This window comes from Terrapene carolina, unplaced genomic scaffold, assembly GCF_002925995.2.
Source record: "Terrapene carolina triunguis isolate 2854851 unplaced genomic scaffold, T_m_triunguis-2.0 Scaffold67, whole genome shotgun sequence".
In the NCBI taxonomy this organism is placed as follows: domain Eukaryota; kingdom Metazoa; phylum Chordata; order Testudines; family Emydidae; genus Terrapene; species Terrapene triunguis.
The window spans coordinates 14,572,164-14,599,197 of NW_020664418.1; the positions used below are offsets into that span (position 1 = coordinate 14,572,164).

Consider the following 27,034-nt stretch of genomic DNA (forward strand, 5'->3'; position numbering starts at 1 on the left):
GTAAATTAACATGATGTTTAACTCTGTTGCTTGTGCACTGGCGTCTTCAGAGATGAAAGTTCAGCACACAAAATACCTGCCCTCCTGTCCCATTGCAGGTGTCTGGCCCTGCTCTGAGATCAGTAATAGCTAACTGCTGCTGCCCAGTCTGTGTAACAGCAGCAGGCACTGCTACAATGTAGGTCGGGTTTGTGGGTATATTGGGCCAGAGACTCTCCTGTTCTGGCTACTCAGGCAGAATCTGGCTGTAAACGACTATCTGAGAATTCCAGAGCAGGGGAGCTCTCAGATAGTGGACAGTGGTGTAACTGGCTCCTATGCCCACTGCTTCTCCCACACCCTGGTGTAGGAACGCTTGGGGACCGTAACCAGCTGGTGTAAGTTAGAGCAGCCCTTAAACTGCTCAGAGTCATACCAGACATGGGGCAGGCTTTACTGGCTACCTGACTGCCCCTCCTCCACCCCTGTCCCAAGCAGATTTCGGCACAGGAGACAGTCTGACCCCACTGCCTGTTGCTTTGAGGCTAGGTGACGGAAGGCTGTCATGTATAGAATATAAATATGCAGAAGCTGGAGGAGGTTGAGATTTTGGACCTAAATTTCTTGACGTGAGGCATAATTCTCCTTTCACTTTTACCGGTGTAAATAAGGATTGATTCCACTGAGGTCAGGAGAGTTAGACCAGGGTCTGAGTGGAGTAAGGGCAAGGAGAACCGGGCTAAGTGTCCCTGTTGTTCGTATTTAAGTGATGAAATTAAACCCACCCTCCGCTGCTAGGCTCCGGATTTCAATATAACTGGCCTATGGATCTGTTCCAAAGCCCCGCATTGGTAGAGTGTATATGATGCATGACAATTACGTAGCATGTCATGGGGTGAGTCCGGTGTGGCCAGCTGAGAGGAAGCAACATTGTGCTGGAGAAACTAGAGACTATTGACAGTCCTGTCTAGCAAGTCTTTCTTCTTTGACTGTATTCCTTTACTTTCCCTTTATAATCGGAGCACAGGAACAATGCATGTAACAAGATGGTTACTTAGTCCTGCCATGAGGCAGGGGACTCGACTAGATGACCTCTCAAGGTCCCTTCCAGTCCTATGATTCTATGATTCTATGGTTTCCAGGCTAAGTAAAATCCTGCTCTTCCTTCCAATGGAACGTTAGCTCCGGATGTTTGACGGTAGCTGAGCACCTGGCCTTCCTGTGTAAATGACACCTCTAAGGTGGAATAAGATCAGCCATGCTGGAAAAATACTGGAAGACTCACCCTGGTGAGAGACAGTGTAGCAAGGGCATCGGTGTGCATGCGCTGCTAGGAGTGCAGAGTTGGCAGTGCAGGGACATACGCTGAGCTAAATTCTGCCCTCATATTCACTGGCGTAAATCCAGAGTAACCTGAGTGAAGACAGTGGACTTGTACTGGATTTACATCTCACTGTAATTGGCAGCAGAATGTGGCCCGGTATATGTTGGACTCAGGTTACAGTAGGTCTGATGTGTCCTGTGGCTCGATATTTCCTTCTACAGGGAAGTCTCCAGATGACTATGTGCTTTAAAAATAATTTGTTTATTTCAATATTCATTACAAAATTGGTCACTTTATTATAAATTATCCAATTCACTGTTGTGAAGCAAAATGTATAGAAAGGAAAATACAAAACCAAACACGTTAAGGTAGCTTTAAACAACGTTGCTGCTATTTGAACTATTCACATGTCTCATCCCACCCAAAGGCTCCGTCTCTGACTCAGGGATTCCTTTGTTATTAGACAGGTGAGGTACAAAATTCCAATCTGGGGCTAATGTGGGAGGAGGGGGAGAATTTGCATTGCTTTTCTTGTGTGAACGTGAACAGGATGAGGGAGCCTTCTGACGCTAGCTGTGACATTGCTGGAATAGTAATACCTAGCTCTTTTCATCAGTAGATTTCAAACCGGTTTACAAAAGAGGTAAGCACCAGTATTGTAATTTTTACAGATGGGAAAACTGAGGCACAGATTGGGGAAGTGAGTTGCCCAAGGTCACCCAGCAAGACAATGGCCAAGCCAGCAGGGCCGGCTCCAGGCACCAGCGCAGCAAGCAGGTGCTTGGGGCGGCCAATGGAAAGGGGCGGCATGTCTGGCTCTTCGGTGGCAATTCGGCAGCGGGTTCCTGTAGAGAAGCGGACTCACCCCTGCGGCGCCTCCTGCTGGTGACTTCCGGGAATTAGCTCGTTCCAGCTCCGGAGCGCCCTCTGCAGGCTGGTGATCCGCCTTGCTACTGCTTGGCCCCCATGTCCCTCCCAGGACCCCGGTGCCCCTTTTCTCGGGGTGCTGCCCCCTGGCAGTAACCCCTCAGTCTTAGAGTCTCCCCTCCCCAGGGAACCCCCACCCACTATTCCCACCTCGCCTCAGTATAAGGCTACTGCCAGTCATCGTCTAGCCCCACGCTAGATGGGGAAGTGTAGGCAGAGCTCTGTGGAGGTCTAGGAGTGTCTCCCATTGGGATGGGAGTGTATTGGCAGAGATGCACCTGGAGTCGGACTGGAATGGCAGGGTTGCTGCAGGACAGAAATGAGATGCATTGGCAAAACTACATGCAGACCTGGCCAGAACTGGAACAACAAAGGTATTTGGACTGGCAGAGCTGTGTATGAGAAGCCTGCGCTACCCTGCTCTGGTCAGTGCTGTCAGTCTTACTTTCTTGAGTGCTAAGTTTCTAGTGTCATGCAGGGAGCGTGCATCGTCACTGCAAACGAGGAGGAAGAGAACTTGAAATGAGTCATTGCCTCCCTCTTCCTCCTGCTGGAATGAAACCTAGCCCTCAACTCCATTGCAATTCGTTACAGCCCTTCATGTCCTATGGCACAAGAGCAGTCTCAGAGATAAAGTATTTGTTATTATGCATCCGAAGAAGTGGGCTGTAGCCCACGAAAGCTTATGCTCGAATAAATTTGTTAGTCTCTAAGGTGCCACAAGTACTCCTGTTCTTTTTGCAGATACAGACTAACACGGCTGCTACTCTGAAACCTGCCATTTGTTATTATAGAAACCCTGAAGCCAGATTTTCAAAAGGGTGCATGCTACACTGCGCATTTCTAAGCATGCAAATAGCAATGTATGCATGCTCTGATTTGCCTGTGCACAAGGGTAGCTGTGCACACAAAGCAGGGTTTACACACACACACACACACACACTAGAGTTTAGGATCTGGAGTCCGACGTGCAATTTAGCACCCACAGTTCTAAAAATTCGTCCCCGTACGTAAACAGTAAACTTCAGCATCAGCAAAATAAACATGTCTCATCTTTGCGTTGACACTAGATATAACACTGGTCTACAATTTTTGAGAAGTCGTCTGCTTCAGAGATAAAATGTGCTATTTATTATGTATTTTGATGTGCTGAATTCAAATATGACAATTAAAACAACTGATTGGCTACTGTTTCTAAGATATTTACATTTTTACATTTTATGTCTATGTATATTGTGTAGATAGTAGAGTTTTAATCATAAATTGTAAACCTAGGTCTTTTCATGTGTTTATGGTTGCTTTACATGATAATATTTCACCTGTCCTGTTTATGTAACACTTTAAAAATCAGCAAAAGGGTTATATAAATAAAATTTATTATGAAACAAAAGGCAAAAAACTATTATGTACATAGTTTAGTCCTATTCACTGTCTACTCGGCGCTTCTTGGCTTGTCTCTTGTATTCATTAAATGGAGCATCTCTTGTCACTGTCCAGCAATAGTCTGCAAGCATTGATGGGCTCCATTTGCCCTGATAGCGTTTCTCCATTGTTGCAATGTCCTGGTGAAATAGCTTGCCGTGCTCGTCGCTCACTGCTCCGCAGTTCGGTGGAAAAAAATCTAGATGAGAGTGCAAAAAATGTATCTTTAGTGACATGTTGCAACCAAGGCTTTTGTATGCCTTGAGGAGGTTTTCCACCAACAACCTGTAGTTGTCTGCCTTGTTGTTTCTGAGAAAATTTATTGCCACTAACTGGAAGGCTTTCCATGCCGTCTTTTCCTTGCCACGCAGTGCATGGTCAAATGCATCATCTCGAAGAAGTTCACGAATCTGAGGACCAACAAAGACACCTTCCTTTATCTTAGCTTCACTTAACCTTGGAAATTTTCCACGGAGGTACTTGAAAGCTGCTTGTGTTTTGTCAATGGCCTTGACAAAGTTCTTCATCAGACCCAGCTTGATGTGTAAGGGTGGTAACAAAATCTTCCTTGATTCAACAAGTGGTGGATGCTGAACACTTTTCCTCCCAGGCTCCAATGACTGTCGGAGTGGCCAATCTTTCTTCATGTAGTGGGAATCTCTTGCACGACTATCCCATTCGCAGAGAAAACAGCAGTACTTTGTGTATCCAGTCTGCAGACCAAGCAAGAGAGCAACAACCTTCAAATCGCCACAAAGCTGCCACTGATGTTGGTCATAGTTTATGCACCTCAAAAGTTGTTTCATGTTGTCATAGGTTTCCTTCATATGGACTGCATGACCAACTGGAATTGATGGCAAAACATTGCCATTATGCAGTAAAACAGCTTTAAGACTCATCTTCGATGAATCAATGAACAGTCTCCACTCATCTGGATCGTGAACGATGTTGAGGGCTGCCATCACACCATCAATGTTGTTGCAGGCTACAAGATCACCTTCCATGAAGAAGAATGGGACAAGATCCTTTTGACGGTCACAGAACATGGAAACCCTAACATCACCTGCCAGGAGATTCCACTGCTGTAGTCTGGAGCCCAACAGCTCTGCCTTACTCTTGGGTAGTTCCAAATCCCTGACAAGGTCATTCAGTTCACCTTGTGTTATGAGGTGTGGTTCAGAGGAGGAGGATGGGAGAAAATGTGGGTCCTGTGACATTGATGGTTCAGGACCAGAAGTTTCATCCTCTTCCTCTTCCTCCTCTGACTCAAGTGAGAATGATTCTGGTGCATCAGGAACCGGCAGTCCTTCTCCGTGGGGTACTGGACGTATAGCTGATGGAATGTTTGGATAATGCACAGTCCACTTTTTCTTCTTTGACACACCTTTCCCAACTGGAGGCACCATACAGAAGTAACAATTGCTGGTATGATCTGTCGGCTCTCTCCAAATCATTGGCACTGCAAAAGGCATAGATTTCCTTTTCCTGTTCAACCACTGGCGAAGATTTGTTGCACAAGTGTTGCAGCATATGTGTGGGGCCCATCTCTTGTCCTGATCTCCAATTTTGCAGCCAAAATAAAGGTGATAGGCTTTCTTAACCATAGTGGTTATACTGCGCTTTTGTGATGCAAAAGTCACTTCACCACAAACATAGCAGAAGTTATCTGCACTGTTGACACAAGTACGAGGCATCTCTGCTCACTTTGGCTAAACAGAAATGTGTCCCTTTGCAAAATCAAACACTGACAAATAAGAGAGCACGACACTATGATTTCTAGAGCTGATATAGGGCAATTTGTTCAGCAGAGTGATGTAAGCTTCGTTATGATTGCATCATCCATGACTTCTAGGAATAACATGATGCAATTCATATCATGTATGATGCAATACCAGCTTCAGATTGCATCATTCATTGTTTTGCCTAAAAAGCAAGTACTGTCCAAACCCAGTCATAGATTTATTCATAGATCCAGTCAAAGATGTATTTTAGTCATTTCTGGTTTAAATTGAGATCCCTTCCCTTTATAACTCACTTATCCTCCGCCATTCCCAAGTCAAGGGTCGTATATACTGACCCAATAGCATATCTTGAAAACTAGAGCCAATCAACAATTTTAAGCATCATTTTCATTCTCAGTGACCCAGAATTAGTAAAGTTTGACTACATTTATTTCAGAAGCATTTTGGCTGTAGAGCAGGAACACCCCTGGGGTTCCAGGACCAAACAGTCGATTTGGAAGGAACAATACAAGTAAATTTAAATTAAGGCCAAGTTCTATTGTGAGTTAGAATGGTGTACATTGGCTTTAGTGGAGTTACACCAGATTTACACCAATCTCAATGAGAGATGAGATTCTCAGCTGTAGCAATACAAAGGACTATTATTGGGTCAGAGCCTGAGCTCATAACTTAGTTTTTCCTCTGTCTTTACTCAGGTTAATTTCCATTGATGTCAATGGGAATTCTACCTGAGTAGAAACTGAGCAAGACCCAGGATTTGACCCATTCTTTCCAAAAGTTGTTCTAGAACTAGCAAGGCTGAGAACAGGTCTGGAGGGCATCCCCTCTGGAGAGTATCAGAATGTTTGTTTAGAACAATATGATCATATGATCCACCTGTTGTGGGTACTTCTGCTGGAGTGTCCTTATAACGGATCTAATTCTTCTCTCACATGTATCTCCTTTGACTTCTGTGGGGTTACTCCTGATTTACACTGACGTAAGGGAGAGCAGAATCAGGTTCGATATAGCACAGGACCAGATCCTCAGCTGGTGAAAATCTGGAGCTCTGCTGAGTTACACCAGCTGAGGATCGGATCCCGTATGTTTGTTATCTGTTTCATAAAATATATTCCACACACCAACAGACGTCCCAGATAGTGGCATCCTGATAGACCCTAATCACTGCAAACATGCTCCAGTTTTGTAATCTGTTACATTCCTTCTACCTGTTGTGCAATATGGTAAATGACTGTTCAATCCATCTGATGCAACACATGACAAATATTCAAAGAAAAAGAGATTGCTTTTCTGAACGGGTGGGGACAATTTAAATTCCCTTGGCTTCGGCAGTGGAGATTTTCTGATCGTAAGGGCCAGTGCCTCAGCCCACCTAGCCCTGGGGAATTTGGAGGGCTCTGTGACCACCCTGACTGAATGTAAATTGCTCTTAATCTTGCCTTTTGCGCCAGAGCTTGAAAAACACCCTGGTGGAAAGCTCACCTCCCACCAGCCTCAGGGCCGCCCAGAGGATTCAGGGGACCTGGGGCAAAGTGGGGGAGCGGACATACTCACCAGGCGGCGCTCCGAGTCTGTGGCAGTGGCGGGTCCTTCAGTTGCTCCGTTTCTTCGGCAACACTGAAGGACCCGCTGCCGAAATGCCGCCGAAGACCCGGACCACCGCCGGGTAAGTAAAAAGGCGCCTCTAGCCAGGAAAGGGATTCTCAGCCAGGGCTCGCAGGGCCCCTGCGGGGCCCGGGGCCAATTGCTCCGCTTGCCCCCCCTCTGAGCGGCCCTGACCAGCCTCACTGAAATGGTTAAGTGCAGACACTCCTGTGCTTGGGCTGAGCGAGATGGGCCAGCCGGGACCTACCTGTCCTATGATTTATTGGTATCTGTAACTCTTTCCCAGTGCAGATGAGCTATTGAGGTGGCCAAATATCTGCCTGGAAAGGATTCACTGGGGGCACACTGTATTCCCACAACCTTCCTCTGCCCCCCGGCCCATTACACTGCACAGTTAAGTCACCCACAGGAGTTATCTGGCTTTCAGCTGTCCTTTCCTTCCCCCCTCCCATCCCACCCAAACAACTGGGAGACCTGGGATGTCAAGATATTTATTCCCTTCAGGGAGATTCCCTGCTGTCATACCAGTGAGACTCTGGAACCATCTTGGGGACCCTGCATCCCCAGGAGTCCTCTTGTGTCAATGGGATTGCCTCCTGCTTGTCAGGAAGGAGGAGGAGGAAGAGGCAGGATGACTCCATAACAATTCAGGAGGCCGAGGAGCTCTGCTTGGAGACAGTCTTGCCTTTTAGACTCTTGGCCCAGCGTTCAGACCCAGTACTGGTTATTTTTTAAGGCGGGGTTGGATGTCCTGCAGTACTGAAGTAGCTCAGGGTCCTGCTGCCCTCCTGGCCCTTTGCCCGTGGGCCCCGATCCTTTGGCCTCCAGAGGGTTCACAGTCGTTAAAGGAATGGCTTGGTTCGGGTCAGTCTTGCGGAAGGTTTCCTGGTCGACCACTGCCCCATTCTTGGGTTTGGAAGTTGTCCCCTGGACGTTGTGCTTCCCGGTCTTGTTGCGTTTGTGGAGATAAAAGATCAGGAGAAGGATTAATGCCAGGAGGAGGATGATCAGGCAGATTGGGATGATCACGCTGAACATGTTGGCTTCAATGAAGCTGAGGAATGTGCCCCCCTCCAAGGGAGAGGGGCTTGTGGTAGCTTCGTAGCCCCCCCAGGCTGTTGGAAGCATGTCATGCTTGCTGGTGTTGTGGCTCAGCTGGTCGGAGCCCTGGGGCTGGGTGGCCAGTGTTTGTGAGGAGGGGCTCACCTCTTGGGGCGTTTGCCTGTCACTCGTCTCCGGGAGGTGGGGGGCTCTGAGCAGCGGGGTTCCGTATGGCGTGGAGGAGTTGTACGGCTCTGTGCTATACCCCAGAAATTCCAAGGCGGGTGGCACCCCATGAGCTGCCAGCTCGAACAGAAAGCTGTCATTCAACAAGTGGTGGCCAGCATCTTCCATTTCCAGAACTTGCAGCCCGACCAGCCCCTGCTCGAGGTCGTGCTGGGTGAAGGTATCTATGGGCGCATGCTGACTCTCTTTGTCTCCTGAGATTTTCACAAAATGGCTGCCCTGGGGGGCTCTGAGGATTGTAAAAGCTGGGATGCTCTTTGTCTTGTTGGCCAGCTCACTGGCATCAAGGACCCTGGTGTCCAGAAGGATGGTGGTTCCCCTCGGCCACCGAATCCCCTGCCATGTCCTGACCAAGGCCTTGACTGTCACATTCACTCCCCCCGATGTGTTTGCTCCTTTGGACTTTGAGAGGAACTGGAATTCATCTTTGGCAGAGGTGAAATCTGTGAAAGTAAAAGTCACTTCACCATTGTCCACTTGCTTCTGGGAAAAGCTTCTCGCTGGGCTTTGATTGACCCTCAACTGGCCAAATTTTGGATCCCTGGTGATTGTGTAATGGACTTCTTGTTCCCCTGGGTGTGATGCCCCCAGGAGGTGCTCTCGGGACAGCGAAGCAATGTTTAGGCCCTGGGGTATTTCCAGGGGTATCTGGCTCATCACTGTGGTTACTTCAGGCAGAACCTCAATCTCCAGAGAAGTGAAGATGGGTGGATTATGCCCATCGGAGATGCTGAACTCTAAGGACCCAGGAGAACCACTCCCATTGGTGATGAATATTAGGTGCCCGGCATTGATGTCTGCTTGGGTGAACTGACTGATAGGCACTTGTTTGTTGTGTGTGTTGGCCAGGAAGCCATTGGATGGCCCCTTGAGGAGTCTGTATTCAACCTCTTCAGGGGAACTGTCAGGATCTATAACAGCCAAATGATCCTGGGAGAGCACCGCCGAAGAGCCTTGGAGAACCTGCAGAGCATGGCCTTGCTTTGCGAGGCGAGGTGGTTTCTCATTGATCTCGCTCACTGTTATGTTGAATGCTTCAGAAATGACCAATCCCCCTCCTTCCTGTGGAGGCCGAGTAGACTCCATAGCCCTAGGCCGCAGCCAAGCCTTAAATCTGAAATTATCTTCCCGGGTCCCAGACCCATGGTGAGCATATTGCAGGTTACCCACGACCACATCAGACTGCAGGAAGTAGGAATGCTCTTTGCTGATGGGTACGTCCGCAAGAGAAAGGTGCCCATGGGTGGGCAGCTCCGTAACTAGGAACATTACATCATAGGATGCCCGCTTGGACTCCGGAACTTTGGTCAACAGGTTGGAAGCATCCAGCACTGAGGTGTCAATTTGCGCTCTTTGAGCTTCCAGGATCCTGAGGCCTGGAAGAAAGGAGAACACTGTCCAGTGACTGTCTTGATGACAACAGCACTCAGCCAGGAGGAACCAGAAAAGGTGAAGTGGTAGGGAGGAGAGGAAGGGCTGGGAGAGAGAGACGGTGGAGCTAAAACAGAGAATGCTATGGAAGAGAGAGGAGGAGAGCTCAAGGAAGAGAGGTACAAAGGAAAGCTGGAGGCAGGGGAAGGAGAACAAATGCAATGTATCACAATAGTTCTGCTGGAGAACAGGAGGAAAGGAATCGAGGAAGGTTGAGAGGTACAGAAGGAAGAGGGAAGCCACAGCAAAGGAAGGACTGAGAGAAGAGAAGTATGAGAGTCCTTGCTGCACTGTGGCCCCGATTCAGAAAAGCATTTAAGCACTTGTTCAGCTCCGATTGTGCTGAAGTGCTGTCCGGCATGGGGTTGCCTTCCTGAACTGGGATCTCAGTGTGGAGATTCAGAATGGCTGTTCCTAAGACTCCTCAGTAATACAGAGAGAGAGAGAGAGAGAGGGAAGCTAGCAAAGTTCAGTACAGCTCTCATGTCCCTTGCTTCCTGGATGACATTGTCCGCACCCTCCCTCCCCTTGACCACAGCCTCCCTCGTCTGTTCATGGGAGCCAGCGCAGCTTTGTTCCCAAAAGCTCCATGGCTCTTTTACCTTGGTTTCTCCACAGCTTCGTTGAGGGGTGGGGACAGCTTGCCTCGAATGAGACCAGCACTCCGAGGACGTATGAATTGGTTACTGTGGGTGGGGAGGAGACTCGGAAGTGAAAAGCATCCTGGGTAAACCAGAATGGCTGCTGAGGCATGTCGTGCTGGTAAAAAATTATTCCTCTATCCACCTGGTTTGAAACAAAAAGCAAACAAGCAAACACCCTTTTAATCATAGCAAAATAAAACAAGAAATAATACCCAATACTATTTCCTGGACAGGATCCTGCAGCCAGCCAGCATGCAGAACTGCCACTGAATTCAGCAAGAGATCTGCCTATCTGTTTTATTTATAGATCACCAATCACTGTGGTATCATTATCAGTGTTGTACAGGTGGGGAAACTGAGGCACAGCGACTGCCCTGGGTCATATGGTGAGTTGATGGGAGAGAAGGGAGTAGGACCCAGAATTCCGCATTCCTAGCTCTCTGCTCTAATCACTGGGTCATGCTGCCTCCGAGTGCCCCTCTTGGTGCCCAACACAGAAGAATGGGAGAGTCAAGCCCTCTGTTATGCTGAAAGGTGCTATTGGCTGCCACTGGGCGGGTGTTTCAGATCCTAAAGCCAAGGGGTACCAAGCACCCTCTTTCAGGCCTAAAAGAGGGAGCAATAAAAGCCTTTTTATTTAATAAAAACAGCTACAGATGATGGTGTGGGGGACGACTGTCCAAGGCAGTGGCCTCATGGCAGGTCAGAGCTAAGCCGTTGGCACTGAGGGCTTTCCCTGGTGCAAGTGCAGGAGTTAAGCTATTGGTTGCAAGCAGTGTGTGCTGGAGGCAGAAAGCCAAGAGAATGAGCTGTGTGTGGGACCCGCAGAGGAACAGGGCTTCTTGGGCACAGAGCTTGCTGGAAGAGCAGATGTGGGGATTTCTGAGCCAGGAAACTGCCTGCTTTGTTTCTTTATGCTCAGAGAAAAATGCCTAAATACACAAGATTACATCTAGAATATAACTGACTTGTATCGCTGATTTCTTATCCTAAAGGAAACAACACTGCAAGCCCCCAAATTTTGGCTACCCGTTCAGGCCACAGGGGCAACACACTGAGGGGCCCTCAGTCTGCATTGGGCTGAGAATGAAGGGATGTGGGCAGGAGCAGAGCAGAAGGGCAAAGGATTGGAGCCAACACTGAGATAGGAGTAGCTTAAAACAACATGTAGTACTGGTTCTGAGCATTGGTCTAGCGCAGGGGTCTCAAACACGTGGCCCGGGGGCCGCATGCGGCCCGCAGGGTTGTTTTCTGCGGCCCGCAAGCTCCTTGTGGCCCCCCCGCCCCCACAGCGTTTACCTAGAGTGGCTCCAGCCCGACGCGCACCGGGGGAAGGGCAGACTCCCTGCCTGCCCTGCCCCCGCGCCACTCCGGGAAGCGGCTGGAACGTGGGGAAGGGGGGCACAGGGATCTGTGTGTTGCTCTTGCTTCAGGCAGCGCCCCCAGCAGCTCCCATTGGCCGCGGTTCCCCATTCCCGGCTCGGGGGGCAGCGCTTTTTTTTGCTGCTTGGGGCAGCAAAAAAGTTAGAGCCGGCCCTGACAGCGCCTAGCGTAATGGGACCGGGATCTTAGGTGTATGTATAAAAATGATGTTGTTGGGAGATGGTGAAAGACAACACTGATTCTTCTCCCAGCTCCTTACTTGCTGGGCTGAGAATGGCTACTATGGAGGGGTATGGGAAGCACAGAACTGGAGAGATCGTCATTCTGAAGTGGGCTGAGAATAGCTCATGTGGGAAGATATGGGAAACATTCATAGTTTTACTAGCAAAAGAAACTGTGACTTGAAAGCTGTAGCTGTTTAAAGCAGGGTTAAATTAGAGTGAGAAGCCTCTCTTAAATGCAATTCTCCAGAACTAGGCAGGCAGAATTGCACATGCTAAATATATATGCCTAATTTGCAGTCACTCGGATTTTTTGCCTAAATCAGCTAATTGTGGGTACAAATGGTTGATTACACAATCCTGATTTGCATGTGCAGCCACGATCAATGTGTGCACAATTTAGATGTGCAGTTGTACTTCTGTGTGTGCCTGGCTATGTGTGCCTGATTTGAATAGCAGGGCCTTCCTGGTTTGCACTGTAAAAATTATTAAAGTACCCTCTGCCCTCTCTTTAATCTAGATATTTCCATGTCTGCACCTCCCTCGCTCTGTTGAAGGCAGCAGTAGATTTCTGGAGGGGGAGAGACCCCTAATTTGAAACCCCATCAGAGGTGACCCAGTTTGAACAGTCCATCCGCCTGTTCACATGTTGCTGGGGACACTGCGGCCATCATCTGCCACAGCCTTTCTGGAGTGTGATGTCAAGGGAGCCGTGGCAACTGCATGCGTTGCTGTGGTAACCCGGTGAATATTTCATTGGCTGGCGATGGCAGAAGAGTTCGGCGCCTATCTGATGGGATAGTGTTTACAGCCCTGCTGCTTGCTGGGACTGTCCAAGGGGGTGGGGATTAAAAAGAGGATGAGAAACGAAAAACAAAATGTGGTTTGAGTTCTGTGCTGGGGATCTCGGGGGAAGTCTGAATCAGAGCAGTGCTGGGTGAGAGGAACAGTGTTCTCCTGCGTATTTGCTCTTTCTGCTGTTCTGACAGATGTGGTTGAGTGCTGAGCCCTCAGAGAACAGAACAGAATAGTAGTAATACTCTGTGCTTGTATAGCACCTTTCATCCAAGGATCTCAAAGCACCTTACAAGGTGGGTGAGTATCACTGTCCCAATATTACCAAAGGGCATAGAGGGGTGAAGTGACCTGCCCAACAACCCAATGGCATTGCTGAGAATAGATCCCAACGTCCTGCTTTAATCACTAGACCACGCCGTCTCAATGGGCAAACTGAAATCAAATCATGGCTACCAAAGGTTAGAAGCTACCCAGGAATGCTGCATCCTTCATGGAAAGTTCCTAGAGAGAACAATCAGGCCACATTTCGATAGAATGTCCAGGCCAGCCTTTTGAATTTGTGTAGCGGGGGTAAAATTCTCTGTTATATTCAAAAGGGTTTGAGAGTCATTTCTGTAGAATCCTATTAGTGCATTTACTATAGCATTTTGTAAGTCTTTTCTGTAAGAGAGGTGTGTGTGTGTTGAGTTAGAATGGCGATGGTAGAAAAAGAGAGAGAAAAGAAGGAAAAGAAAGGCAGAATGAGAAAGACGAGAGAGGAGGTGAAAGAGATGAACAGCCTGCAAACTGCAATGTAATCTATTATCTGAGAAATATACTGGATCCCATCTGTCCCTCCATGGAAGGAAAGGCAGCAGGTGAGTGTGCTCAGTCTAAGCATGCCTGATCTTACAGCCTGCTCTGCAAAATAATGTGTAGCACACAGGGAATGCTGCTGCCAGGAGGAGTGGGGAGAGCCGAATTCTGAATTGGTTGCTTGCTATTAAACACAGGGCTCCAAAGTTCCAAGATTCCCATGGCAGACCTGAGGGGGTTTCAGGCCCCAGGTTATAGTTAAAGCTGCCAGGACCAAGATTTGTTCTGAAATGGGAGCAGTGTGGCACCCGGTGTAGAGAGACAATGACATCTTTTTTTGGTTTGTGATTTGGGAGGAAGGCCTCACTTTTGGCAAAGGAAGGGCTAGATGCTCAGCTGATGGCGCTGTGCTGCTCTACCGCTGCCGTGGATCTGGCCCTCTTGTTTCATCCAGGAATGGGCAGTGAATTCAGAGCTGGTGCAACATGCCAGTTTGACAAGGCTGGAGACACATGTCCTCTGTCTATCTCCAAACACAGGGGCAGGCTTCCAGAACAGAGCTCGATAATCCCCCTTAACACCAGATTTTAGGACCTTCTGTAGGGCTGGAAAAGCCAGTTAGTCTCAATGGCCTCTTCTCTGAGGCCGCCAGCAAGGACGTTGGTTGTGTTGATACTTCTCCCATGCACTGGGAACTGGTCTGAGACCACTGACTCACATCGCAGAAACCACCAAACACCACAGGTCACATGCAACAGTGTTTGGGCATTATAAGCTCTGGCTGGATTTGCCCTGGTGACAAGGAGGTAAATGGCTCTGCTGCCTTGAGCCATCCGGTCTCCTTGCATATATTTCAGCGGTGACTAAAGAAGACTGCATTGTGCTGTAGAATCCAGTTGTGTTAGTCAGGCTGGGAGCTAGAGGGTTTGCGAGAACTATAGGGTTTGCGCAGGTGCAGCACAGTGGCATAGCTAGGAAGGGAAATTTGGGTGGGCTGCAATTTATGCTGGACAGGCAGTGAGCAAGGTCTGCCATCGGAGCAAATCATTGATATTGCACATGAAGAAATTTACTTACACTTGGCATTCAGCCATGCTCAGATTTGGGCAGGCCTGGCTGCTAATAGGGTGGACCACACCCCACCCCGGCCCACACATGGCAACGCCTGTGGTGCAGCAGCCTCAATAATGAATCAAGGCACCTGAATCTTGTCTCTTCTCTAACATGAGACATGACATAACATGAGGGACATGACAATGGGGAGGCAGGAGCACTTACCTCAGCCTGGGTGAAGTTCTCCAGTGGCCCACTGGCACTGCCCAGATGGTATTTCACCAGCCTGCCCAGTTGTGGGGGCTCCTCTATGCTGTAAAATAAGGGACGGGAATCTGCTTTGCTGTTGGTTACTGCTTTCAAATTCTGGCTTGTGATTGGCTGAAGGGTCCCTTTAAAACAAATAGTATACAGTGCATTTATTCACAGCAGCCAATCAGTGCTCCCTCCTTCCCCCCTTTATAGAAGGATGTATCTTATAGGCTAAGATGTCTCTAACTGCCTGGGAACCTGGCATAACCACTCAGATCAGAGTGCATTAGCTCCTTTACCAGCCCTTTCATTCATATCCTTACACCCGTAGATTCAAGTCCCATCCCAGAATTTGGGCTAATCCCCTGGACAGAAAAAGGGCAGGTGGGGCATTGATACACATCCGTTGGGTATCATCAGATACTTGTTCCTGCATCAGTGACATCAGTGGGAGTTTTGCAGTGGATTTCAGTGCTAGACGTAAATATTTATACACACAGATATATTTTAAGCTAACCAACCACAGCCTTTAAGGGCCGGCTTTGCTGCCCATTTACGTGCACACAAAATGTCTGCATGATTTGCCTCCACACCTGCCATAATTCCAAGCATGGACCGGGTATTTATGTGAGTAAATGATCCATAAGTGCCCCATCTGCACAAAGAATGATCCCGATTTGTGCAGGCCGTGCAATCCGGGTAACTGTGCGTGTAAATGGGCAGCTTGGGCTATGCTGCTGCCTGTGCATTTTTCTGAAAATCTGAGCCTAAGAGGCTGCTGAGTCCTTATGTCTCAGTGGGCAACAGAAATGCCTCTTATCATGTCTCCCTCTCTCTGTGCAGCTAGGCTGGAAAGTGTCACTTGAGTGTTAGGTAAATGCCACACAATAGGAGGTGAAATGCCATCTGTGGTCTCAGAAAGGGAGTGGAGTCACAAATCAGGCCAAGCCCTTTCTCGTGCCAGATCACCCACCCCATCGCCTCCCACTGCTGCATGCTTAATCGTCTGCATGGATGAACAGCAGCACACTGGATCCTCTGGGGAAGGGCTGCTGGCAGTACTGACATAGTAGAAGCCAGTCAGGACAAAGGCCAACATGTAGATTTCAAAGCATCTACCTTTTCCTGCATTGTCTTTCATTCTGCCTCCATCAGCGCCCATATGTTACCATCAGCCCTCCCTCCTTTCAGCCTGACACACCTTACTCCCACTCATGTTTCTTTCAACACAGTCTTCCACTGATTTTTTCTTTTCTCCTTCCATAAACCAACCTAGCCCAATAGCTACTGGAGCTGTTGGACGCTGCTGATTCGATGACTTCTCAAGGTTCTTGCTGGCCCAGCTCCTCTCCTTTCAGCAGCCCCGACTGGGGTCACCCCTCTTTCCTCTGTGGGTGACTCACCTGGACACAAAGTGAGAGCCTGATTGTTTTCCAAGGTGATGACCAGCTTCTGGGCACTCACAGTGAAGAAATGCCTGGGGGAGATGTTCTCGCCATCAGATAGATTGAAGGAGAAGCCACCATCAAGGGGTCCTACAGAAAGCATGTTAGTGGGACAGGGATCAGTCAGCGGGATCCAGTGGCATGACAGTGACAACTCTTACCCCATAAGAGGAAGGCAGAGGGTGAGAGACACTGGTGGAACAGCGTAGCAAAGCTTGTGAAGGAATGAACATGGGGACTAAATTCCTCACTAGCCATTGTTGGGGTGCACTAGTGACTTGGGAAGCCTCGTTCAGGACTGAATGAGCAGGAAAACTGAATCCCCCCAGCTCAGCACTGGGCTGGGGTCCACTGGTGACTTGTGTGTTTGTGTATTGGGTGTGCGTGTGTGTGTGGGGGGGGGGAAACTAGCCCAGCTCAGGAATGAGTAAGCATGGAAGCTGAATTGCCTCGGCTCACACCAGGTCAGGGCTGGGCTCTATTGTAGAGTCCCCTTATGTCACTAGGCTGTCCGTGATTGCCAAATTATGGTCCACGGTGCCCTTCCTGGTGGTCATAAGAATAAAACAAGAGGACAGCCAAGAAGTGAGGGGTTCAGGAATCATGTGGGGAGGCGGCTCCCCCAGCGGCCTCTCTTATGAAGTGACAGGAAGACTGAGTCCTTGCCGTAAGTGCCATGCTGTCGGACACAATGCCTGAGCTCAGTACATCACGACACAGGTTAATTGTGGGGGAGGGCCAGGTGTTGGGTGAGTTACACATCAGGGGAAAGGCAACTTTGAGTTGAACGAACTTGCAGGGTTGGTGTAAATCTGGAGTAATGACATTGAAGCTGAGGGGGTTACTCTGCGTTTACAATGGGGCTAGTGAGAGCAGGATCTGCCTGGGAGACTGCAGTCTCTTCTTGTCCCAGGACAGGGGGTTCTTTCCAGCTGTGGGCTGTACACTAGTGTTTATGGGCTGGGCAGTGCCGTGTTGGGGTATTTGACTGGCCAGAGTTAGTTTTCCTTAACATACAGCTCTCCCCACATTGATCCACAACAGGGCCTTCAGCACCCTGGCCTCCAGGCCCGGGAATGTCCTGCTTCCACCAGTCCATTACCTACCTTCATGCACAAACTGAACAAGTCCACTATTTATCTGAGCCTGAGTGAACTGCAGGATCCCGTTGCTAGGAGACGACCTCAGCACAACCTTCCCATTGGCTGGGGGCCTGATGGAATAAACCACTTCCTCTGGAGGGGAGTCCTCATCCTCACTTCTCAGGATATCGGGAGTGATCTCTGCGGTGGTACCTTCCTGCATCTGGGGGAAAATGCTGAGCAATCAGCCAAGCGTGAACTTGACACCGTTTCCCAAAGGGGTGGAGAGATTCCACCAGTGCCTTTGGAGAGCTAATTTCATAGCCAGCTGGGGGCCCAAACCAATCTCTCCCCGACCCCCTACCCCCACACAGCCTCACTGACAGCAGCTGGACTACTCACATGAGTGTACACAGAGAGGGGGAATATGCAGATAATCTGGTGGTTTCACAGGCACCATGCCACCCTGTGACTGGAGCCCAGCTGTTTGGAACTGATGTTTCACAGCACAAGCTGGGAAGCCAGGTGCTCACGGCCATAAAGCCAATTGTATTACCAGGGCAGCATCGTTTCTTGGTTAGAACAGGCGAGTGGAGGGCAGGACTCTGGGGTTCTATTGCCGACTCTGCCACTAACTCACCGTGCTTCTTTGGTCAAGTCATATCACCTCTCTGAGCCTCAGTTTCCCCTTCTGTGAAATGGGGCTAATGATGCTGACTCACCTCACAGGGCGCACATGTGGCTTAATGAATCTCCACAGAGGGCTTGGAGGCTGGTGAGTGAGAATTCATTCTCTCCACCAGCATTCTCTGACCCACATTTCTAACAGGCTTTGTGTCTTGGAATCTCACGCAGATTTCACCACGGTGCTTTCAACTGGGTCACTGGTTTTGAGCTCTCTCCACGTAGCCCCACTCGGCCAGTTCTCCTTTCCATATTATTGTCTCATTTTGCTTGTGTTACAGTCTCTAACTGAAAAGCTTCCAATCCTACCATCCCTATCTAATGAGGCCATAAACTGTGCCAGCAAACCCTTGTGGAATGAAATGTAAACTAGCTATGCTTCCTGTAAAGCCATGATGACAAGTTGTAACTGTCTGGGAGCAACCTTCCTCAGGGTAATGAGCTATTACTATTATTTAGATTACACTAGCATCCAGAAACCTCATCTAAGATGAGGGCCCTGTTGTGCGAGGTGCTGTGCAGACAGTCTCTGCCCCAAAGAGCTTTCAGTCTACATAGACAAGACAGACAAAGTGTGTGTGTGTGTGTGTGTGTGGAGGGGGGGAAGCAGCTTGCCCCAGGTCACACTGCAGGAGGGGCATGAGCAACAGATCATGCAACGTGCATGGAATTTGCAAAGCATTTGGAATGTCTTCCCTGTTAGACTGATAACTGCTAGGTGTGGCCACTGGTCCCTGGACTCCCATGGGGAGGAGATGCTGCAGGCACCATTTACCCCTCCTGGGGCAAAGTTACACCGGGGGATGGATTTGGCTGGGAGACTTTCTATTGCCTTAAATAACTGGTACATTAGATTTTACAGCCAGATATTTATTGTCTGCGATGAGCCAAATTCTTTTGGTCTTTAATGGGGCCAAATTCCCATAAAAATCAATGGGAGCTTGGCTCCCTGGAGGACTGTGGGATTTGAGCCAATGCCACTTTAGAAACGATCCAGAACCAAACCCCAGAGACCAGGCTGGAGGTTCTGATTTTGGGTATTGTGGCTCAGCCCCCGTCTCTACAAAACAGTTGGAAAATGAGGCCAGGCGGAGAGCGTGGAATTGATTTCAGCATGATGATGTGTGAGCACTGTCATGCTGGGCTGGGCAGGGCTGCTCACAGCAGGAAGTCAGGCCCAGACGCTCTTTGGCCTTTGAGTGGCTCCGTGTGTTAGAACAGGGCACACCCAATCCGTACACACTGCAGCCTCAGCTGGAATGTTAGCTCCCAGCAGACACTACAGTAAAATCACCCTTTCAGCTCTGGGTCTCAGGCACTCGATCTCGACTCGGGCAGTTTTATGTGCTCACCAAACCCTTCAGTTGAAAGCTTTCCATCGTCTGACTGGGTGTAGCTGGTTCTCTTCCTATTGCAGTGACAGGATGTTGCCAGTTGCTATGGAGAAAGTTCTAAATGAAGAACATTCTTGGAACCCTCCAATTCTGGATTGGTGTCTTGGGCACACAACTCTGCCAGTTCTCCGTCCCAGCCTCCTCTTCCAGGGGACAGGAGGACAAGCTAGTCCAAGACATAAAAGCAAGCTCCTGTATACCTGTGGTCATTTGGCAAGGGAGCGAGTACCCATTGTGTTCTACTGACTTACTTGATTCTCCACTCCCTGCCCTAAAATCTTATGTAGTGTGGGCTGTAGGCTACATGACACCCCAGAGGTGGCTGCATTTCACAGATGAAGGGATCCCTATGATGCTATATATCTGTTGAGAAGCTGCAGCTTCTATTAAATGTGCTATATCTCCCTGCAGCTTGCATGGTGGAGATAAGGCCCAGATCGTCAAAGGTATTTCAGTGCCCAACTCCCCTAGGCATGGAAACACGTTGAGACTCTGGGCCTGAGAGCCCAATCCTGAAAACTCTCCAAGGGAGTTCTGGATCAGGCCCTAAATGACGGCAGTTACTAAAAACTGTACAGTAAAATTGTGGTCACAAAGGGCTTAATCCAGCTCCCCTGGGTGGTTATTATTTGAGGGCATCTCCTAAGCACAGATACACTATATGACATGAACGGCTCGGTCCCACAAGCCCTCCACCATGAAGCAACCAGTGAAGTCAGTGGCAGCTCTGTGAGGACTCCCAGGGCTGGGCCCATAGCTCTGGAGTCTTGGGTGGAAGGTGCTCTCTAAATACAAGCCAGGATTGCGGGGAAACATGCCTGTTTCAGAGCGTCCCCTTTAGAGTCAGAGCCATCCCAGCGGAAGCTGCTGTTTAATTTGTGTCTGGGATCTAACAGCCCCTGAGGGTGGGAACAAATAGCTGAGGGCTCTGCATACATCTGTGTTGCATTCAAGAGCTTTTGCATTCCCTCTGCCAGGTACCTGCGGCCTAATGAGGAAATAAGGTCTTTTGGAGGATTTTTAATGGCAGGTAAATTTTATAGTGGGTTCAGCACCATCCAGAATTCACACTGGCTGGGGCTAAAATGTGCGATTCTGAGCATGTGCAGCAGTGGCAGCAGTGCACTCGTTGTAATTTATTTCTGCCCATTGAAAAGCATTATTCCCCATCACAGACTAATGGAAAGAACTGCAGCTCGGTAGACAATGCTTCCTGAACAGCAGGAACGACTAATGGAATGTCTTGGGCCTTTACTCTTCGGGGTTTGTTACAGAAAGTCTGCTCCGCAGTCACTGAAGTGCTTAATTATATTCCACATCCCCTCTGAATTATTAAAGCTTTGCGCTTGGTTTCTATTCTTACTTACTCGTCTTATTATATCCGGTCAGACTTCGTGTCGCCTGTGTTCTCTGTGAGCACCGGGTGTAGTTTAGAGACCAGCTCCAGGAATGCTTTAGCCTGACTTGGACTCACTAATGGGAAGGTGTTGCTGTTATGAAGTTTCAGCCCATGTACTGATTCCTTTCTGTGATTTATCAATGAAAACGCTTCTTTTAAAGGGGCTGAACATCTGAATAAACCCCAAACGATCTTTTTGTGTTTGCCTTGTGGCTGGTCAGTTTCACTTGTGTTTCTAGTTAGTTTCGCTTTTGGGCCACAGGGGCTACAAGGTTGCAACCACAGGATGGCTTAAACACCAGGGAGCCAAACAGTAGCTGAGTTCAGAGCAGACAATGAAGTGAAATGGCTTTGTGTATCCCCTATGCTGGGGGCTGGAAGAGGTTAGAGCAGTCTGAGGACTGCCTTGACTTTCATAAGAACAACAGAATGGCCATACTGGGTCAGACCAATGGTCCATCTAGCCCAGTACCCTCTCTTCTGACAGTGGCCAATGCCAGGTGCTTCAGAGGGAATGAACAGAACAGGGCTATTTATCAAGTGTCCATCCCCTGTTGTCCAGTCCCAGCTTCTGGCAGTCAGAGGTTTAGCCAGAGCATGGGGTTGCATCCCTGACCATCCTGACTAATAGCCATTGATGGACCGATACTCCAGGAATTCTTTTTTGAAACCAGTTATACGTTTGGCTGCACCCTTCGCAACATCCCCTAGCAATGAGTTCCACAGGTTGAGTGTGCGTTGTGTGAAGAAATACTTTTGTTTGTTTTAAACCTGCTGCCTATTAATTTCATTGGATGATCCCTAGTTCTTGTGTTATGTGAAAGGGTAAATAACACTTCCTTATTCACTTTCTCGACACCATTCCTGTTTTTATAGACCTCTTTCATATCCTCCCTTAGTCATCTCATTTCTAAGCTGAACAATCCCAGTCTTTGTAATCTCTCCTCATATGAAGCCTTTCCATCCCCCTAATAATTTTTGTTGCACTTCTCTGTACTTTTTCCAATTCTAGTACATCTTTTTTGAGATGGGACAACCAGAACTGCATGCAGTATTCAAGGTGTGGGCAGATCATGGATTTATGTAGTGGCATTATGATATTTTCTCTCTTATCTATCCCTTTCTTAACGGTTCCTAACATTGTTAGCTTTTTTGACTGCCGCTGCACATTGAGCAGAGGTTTTCAGAGAACTATCCACAATGACGCCAAGATGTCTTTCTTGAGTGGTAACAGCTAATTTAGATCCCATCATTTTGTATGTATATTTGGAATTGTGTTTTCCAATGTGCATTACTTTGCATTTATCAACATTGAATTTCATCTGCTGTTTTCTTGTTCTGTGAGATCCTTTTGTAACTCTTTGCAGTCAGCTTTTGGACTTAACTGTCTTGGGTAATTTTGTATTGTCTGCAAAGTTTGCCACCTCACTCTTTACCCCTTTTTCCAGATCATTTATGAATCTGTTGAACAGCACTGGTCCAAGTACAAATCCTTGGGGAACCCCGCTATTTACCTCTCTCCACTGTGAAAACTGACCATTTATTCCTATCCTTTGTTTCCTATCTTTTAACCATGAGAAGACCTTCCCTGTTATCGTATGACTGCTTACTTTGCTTAAGAGTCTTTGGTGAGGGACCTTGTCAAAGGCTTTCTGAAAGTTCAAGTACACTATATCGACTGAATCACATGCTTGTTGACACTCTCATAGAATTCCAATAAATTGGTGAGGCATGATTTCTCTTTACAAAACCCATGTTGACTCTTCCCCAACATATTGTGTTCATCTAGGTGTCCGATAATTCTGTTTTTTACTATAGTTTCAACTAATTTGCTTGACATTGAAGCTAGGCTTACCAACCTGTAATTGCCACTGGAGCCTCTGGAGCCTTTTAAAAAAATTGTTGTTATATTAGCTATTCTCCAGTCCTCTGATACAGAGGCTGATTTGAGTGATAGGTCACATACCACAGTTAGGAGTTCTATAATTTCATATTTGAATTCCTTCAGAATTCTTAGGTGAATACCATCTGGTCCTGGTGACTTATTACTGTTTCATTTATCAATTTGTTCCAAAACCTCCTCTACTAACACCTGAATCTGGGACAGTTCCTCAGATTTGTCACCTAAAAAGAATGTCTCAGGTGTGGGAATCTCCCTCACGTCTTCTACAGTGAAGACCGATGCAAAGAATTCATTTAGCTTCTCCGCAACGGCCTTGTCTTCTTTGAGGGCCTCTTTAGTACCTTGATTGTCCAGTGGCCCCACTGATTGTTTGGCCAGCTTCCTGCTTCTGATGTACTTAAAATTTTTTTTGCTCTTAGTTTTTCTGTCTTTTGCTAGTTGCTCTTCACATTCTTTTTGGGCTTTCCTAATTATACATTTACACTTGACTTGCCAGAGTTTATGCTCCTTTCTATTTTCCTCAGGAGAATTTGAGTTATAATTTTTAAAAGATGCCTTTTTTTCTCTAACCACCTCTTTTACTCTGTTGTTTAGCCTTGGTGGCATTTTTGTGGTCCTCTTACTGTTTTTTAAAATTTGTGGTATACATATAGTTTGAGTCTGTGTTATGATGGTGTTTTTAAAATGTTTCCATGCAGCTTGCAAGCATTTCACTCTGGTGACTGTTACTTTTAATTTCTATTTAACTAGCCTCCTCTTCTTTGTTTATTTCCCCTTTTGAAAGTTAAATGTTACTGTGGTGGGTTTCTTTGGTATTTTTCCCCCTTCAAGGATGTTAAATTTAATTACATTATTGTTGCTATTACTGAACAGTTCGACTATATTCACCTCTTGGACCAGATCCTGTGCACCACTTAGGACTAAGTCAAGAATTGCTTCTCCCCTGGTGGGTTCCAGGACTAGCAGCTCCAAGAAGCAGTCATTTAATGGTGTCTAGAAATTTTATCTCTGCATCCCATCCAGAGGTGACATGTACCCAGTCAATACGGGGATAGTCGAAATTCCCCATTATAACTGGCTTTTCTGTTTTTGTAGCCTCTCTAATCTCCCTCAGCATTTCACAATCACTGTCACCATCCTGATCAGGTGGTTGGTCATATATTCCTACTCTTATTATTCAAGCATTGAATTTCTATCCATAAAGATTCTATGGTACTGTTTGATTCCTTTAAGATTTTTACTATATTTGACTCTATGCTTTCTTTCACATACAGTGCCACTCCCCCTTCTGTGATGCCTATTATATCAATATCTTCATTTAATTCTAGACACTTAAGTTTACCTATCTTTTTATTTAGACTTCTAGCATTTGTACACAAGCACTTATAAAATTCGTCAGTATTTAATTATCTGCCTTCATGTGATGTAACTGAATCTTGCAGTCCTTTCTATTAATGTTAAGTTTTGTACAGTCTAAATCCTAGACCTAAATTGACCCGGCTAGGGTCCCTTTAAACAGCGAAGTCATTCATTTTAAGAGCACAGAAATAGGCATGCAGCCATCCTTTCTGATGTTTGATTTTTTTAAAAAATGTCTACCGCTTTAAAACACCAGAGCAGATTTATTTGTTAAAGCCCCTCTGGAAACAATCCCTCCCCGAGCTGACACAAGTGGGGCTAGTCAGTGTGTCGGCATGAACCCAGCGTCCTTAGGGGAAGGGCGGTTATCCTAATGGAAGTGCTGAAGGGCCCTTGGCTCTGTAACAAAGCTGGGTTTATTTCTGGGCTATGTTTTTAGCAGCACGCCCTGGAGGGATGCATATGTACATGTGAAGGCAGCTTGGTATTGCGGGAATGCACAGTAATGGACTGGGTAATAATAATAAGCCAACAGCTGAGGCTCCCCTCCACTCCCGCATCCCACTCTTGCAAAGCAGCAGACACAATGGCCCTGCTGTCCCGTCAACGATGCCCTGCTAGCTCTCTGCTTGGGTTTCTCCCAATGCAGCAAGTGCAGGGGCGCTTGTGAATGGGTGTTTGGCCTTCCCAGCTCTGAGCGCATCCTTTGAGAGTTGGCAAGGCAGCAGCGTCTCAGCGGAGCGAGAACAGGCGGGTGAGGTGGCTGGTCCTTTCTCGTGGTTGGAGTGCTGGCTCTGCCCACGTTCCCGATAGAGAGCGTGGTTTCCGTGCCGTGTCAGAGGGGCAGGTTGAATGGGATCCAGAGCATTAACCAGGCAATTATAATACTCCTGGACTGTAGCACCTGTGATGGGGAGGGGAGGCGCTGCTGTGAGCTTGGCAGAAAAGGGATTAAAACGCTCTGTGACTAGAGGAAGCACCCCCAGTTGCCTGTGTCTGGAGCACAGGGGCTTGCTGGGTAGCAGGCCCAGGCCAGCTCTGGGGAATAAGTTAAGTTCTCCCCAAGGCACTATTAGAGGGATGTCTGTGGGGAGCTGGGTGCTGAGTCAGGGACTCTAGCTGGGGCAAGGGCTGGAGCTGAGGATGGTGCTTGGCTTCAGCCGCCCCGGATGTGTTTCTTTACCTCAGGCTCTGGCTGAGTGAAGCCCTGTGCGGTTTGAGTTTGGCCTTAAAGGTGCAGGGCTGTCTTTACATTCATCATTTTCCTTTACCATAAAGCTTGCCACAGAGGTGGTTCAAACCCCTCCTTGGGGTGCAGAACGCTTTCCTGCTCCCACCAGACGTTCAGCTCGCCACACGCTAACTGAGCCCCGCGATCCTTTGTGTGGCCTAGCGTGCAGCGCGCTGGATGGGGCCTCAGGAGACCTGGCTTCTAGTCCCTGCTCAGCTGCTGGCCTGCTGGGTGACCTCGAGCAAGTCACAGCCCTGCTCTGTGCCTCAATTTCCCCATCTGTACAATGGAGCTACTGCTACTGCCCTCCTTTGTGAAGTGCCCCGAGATCTGCTGATGAAATGTGCTAGACAACAGCTAGGTAGTTATTATTATTATTGTACACAAAATACAAAGGCAGACAGAGAGGTGAAGCAATTTGCCCCAAGTCACACAGCAAGTCAGTGGCAAAGTTGGTCCTGGAGCCCAGGAGTCCTGGCTCCCACCCCCTTCTCTGGCCAGGCATGCACACTCGCCTCTCCCTGAGTTTTGCTTTTCACCTGCAGCTCCCGTGACTTCAGCTGGAGTCGGGGGTGCTCAGCACCTCTGCGAATCCAGCCCCAAGTTATAGGAACAGAAAGAAATGTTGTTAAATTAACCCTTGTGCTGCTGATGAATGGTGCGAGGGCCGCTTCCTTCATTAGGGCCAGGGATTGGCTCTTTCCTCCTTTGTTGGCCCAGGCTGGGAGCTCTCCGAGCTCAGCTACCATTCGCAGAGAGCCCGCAGGAGCCGACTTGGCTTGATGTTAAAGCAGGTGCTTCCCTGGGGACTTGGTATCACTGAACTCGCCCCACTGTATCCAGTGACACTGCCAGCAGGATAATGTTCCTGTGACTGTGCTGGGCTCTTATTGCAGTACTTTGTGCTCATAATACTGGGTATGATAGTGCTTAACAGGGCAGGCCAGCGTCGTAACCCTGGTTAGAGACAGAGGCACAGACTAGCCCAAGGGCAAAGAGCAAGTTAATGGCAGAATGGAGAACAGAACCCAGAAGTCCTGAACCCCGCCCCCCACTCTAATCGCGAAAACCCTGCTTCCCAAATGACATCATGCCCCATTTTTCCCCAAGGGAGGGAATTCCCCTACTGCAGAGTCTCTTGTTTGCCCTCGGTGGGTTGATCTGCTGAGGGCAGAGTTTACCGGGGGCTGGCTCAGGAAGGTATTTGTCAATAGTGCCGATGTCAGCAGTCAGGAGCAGCAAGGACACTCAGTTGGGGGCTGAGGCTTTCCAGGCACAAAGGCTGCAGTGGTGCTGAGCCCCGGCCCAGGTGCCAGGCCAGTGCCCTACCAGCACAGAAGTGAAACTGGGGCGGGGCCTCCATTAGATGATCATGATGGACCTGTCTGACCTTAAGGAGTCTATGTAAAATCACCATGTAAGTGAGTCACACAGGCCAAACCTTTACAGAATCAGAGGCTGCAGAGTGGGCAATGCTGCCATCTTGTGTTCACCAGTGGCATTGCAAGGCAGAAGATGGAAAAACAGATGTAAGATTTGACTGAGTTCATTTACCATCCAAGGAGCAGGTTTTTTTCTCTCATAAAAAGCATCCAGGTCAAGGATCAGTGGAAAAACTGCACAAGTAGCGCAACTGCCTCAGTTCAACTGCTTTTTGCTTCCCCACACTTTGCT

The 27,034-nt window shown here is 48.2% G+C and overlaps 1 protein-coding gene across 1 annotated transcript in view; it reads right to left on the reverse strand.

Annotated features, from left to right (window-relative positions):
• Nucleotides 1–7,089: 7,089 nt before the first annotated feature.
• The window catches only part of CSPG4 (chondroitin sulfate proteoglycan 4), a 77,697-nt gene continuing 57,752 nt past the window's right edge, over nt 7,090–27,034 (reverse strand). Inside the window, exons 6-10 of the mRNA XM_024205393.2 lie at nt 17,415–17,613; nt 16,267–16,398; nt 14,837–15,003; nt 10,320–10,503; nt 7,090–9,662 (exon numbers count right to left, since the gene is read on the reverse strand). Of these exons, the coding sequence (XP_024061161.2) occupies nt 7,708–9,662; nt 10,320–10,503; nt 14,837–15,003; nt 16,267–16,398; nt 17,415–17,613 (2,637 nt within the window). The 3' untranslated portion in view covers nt 7,090–7,707. The remainder of the gene's footprint in view (nt 9,663–10,319; nt 10,504–14,836; nt 15,004–16,266; nt 16,399–17,414; nt 17,614–27,034) is intronic.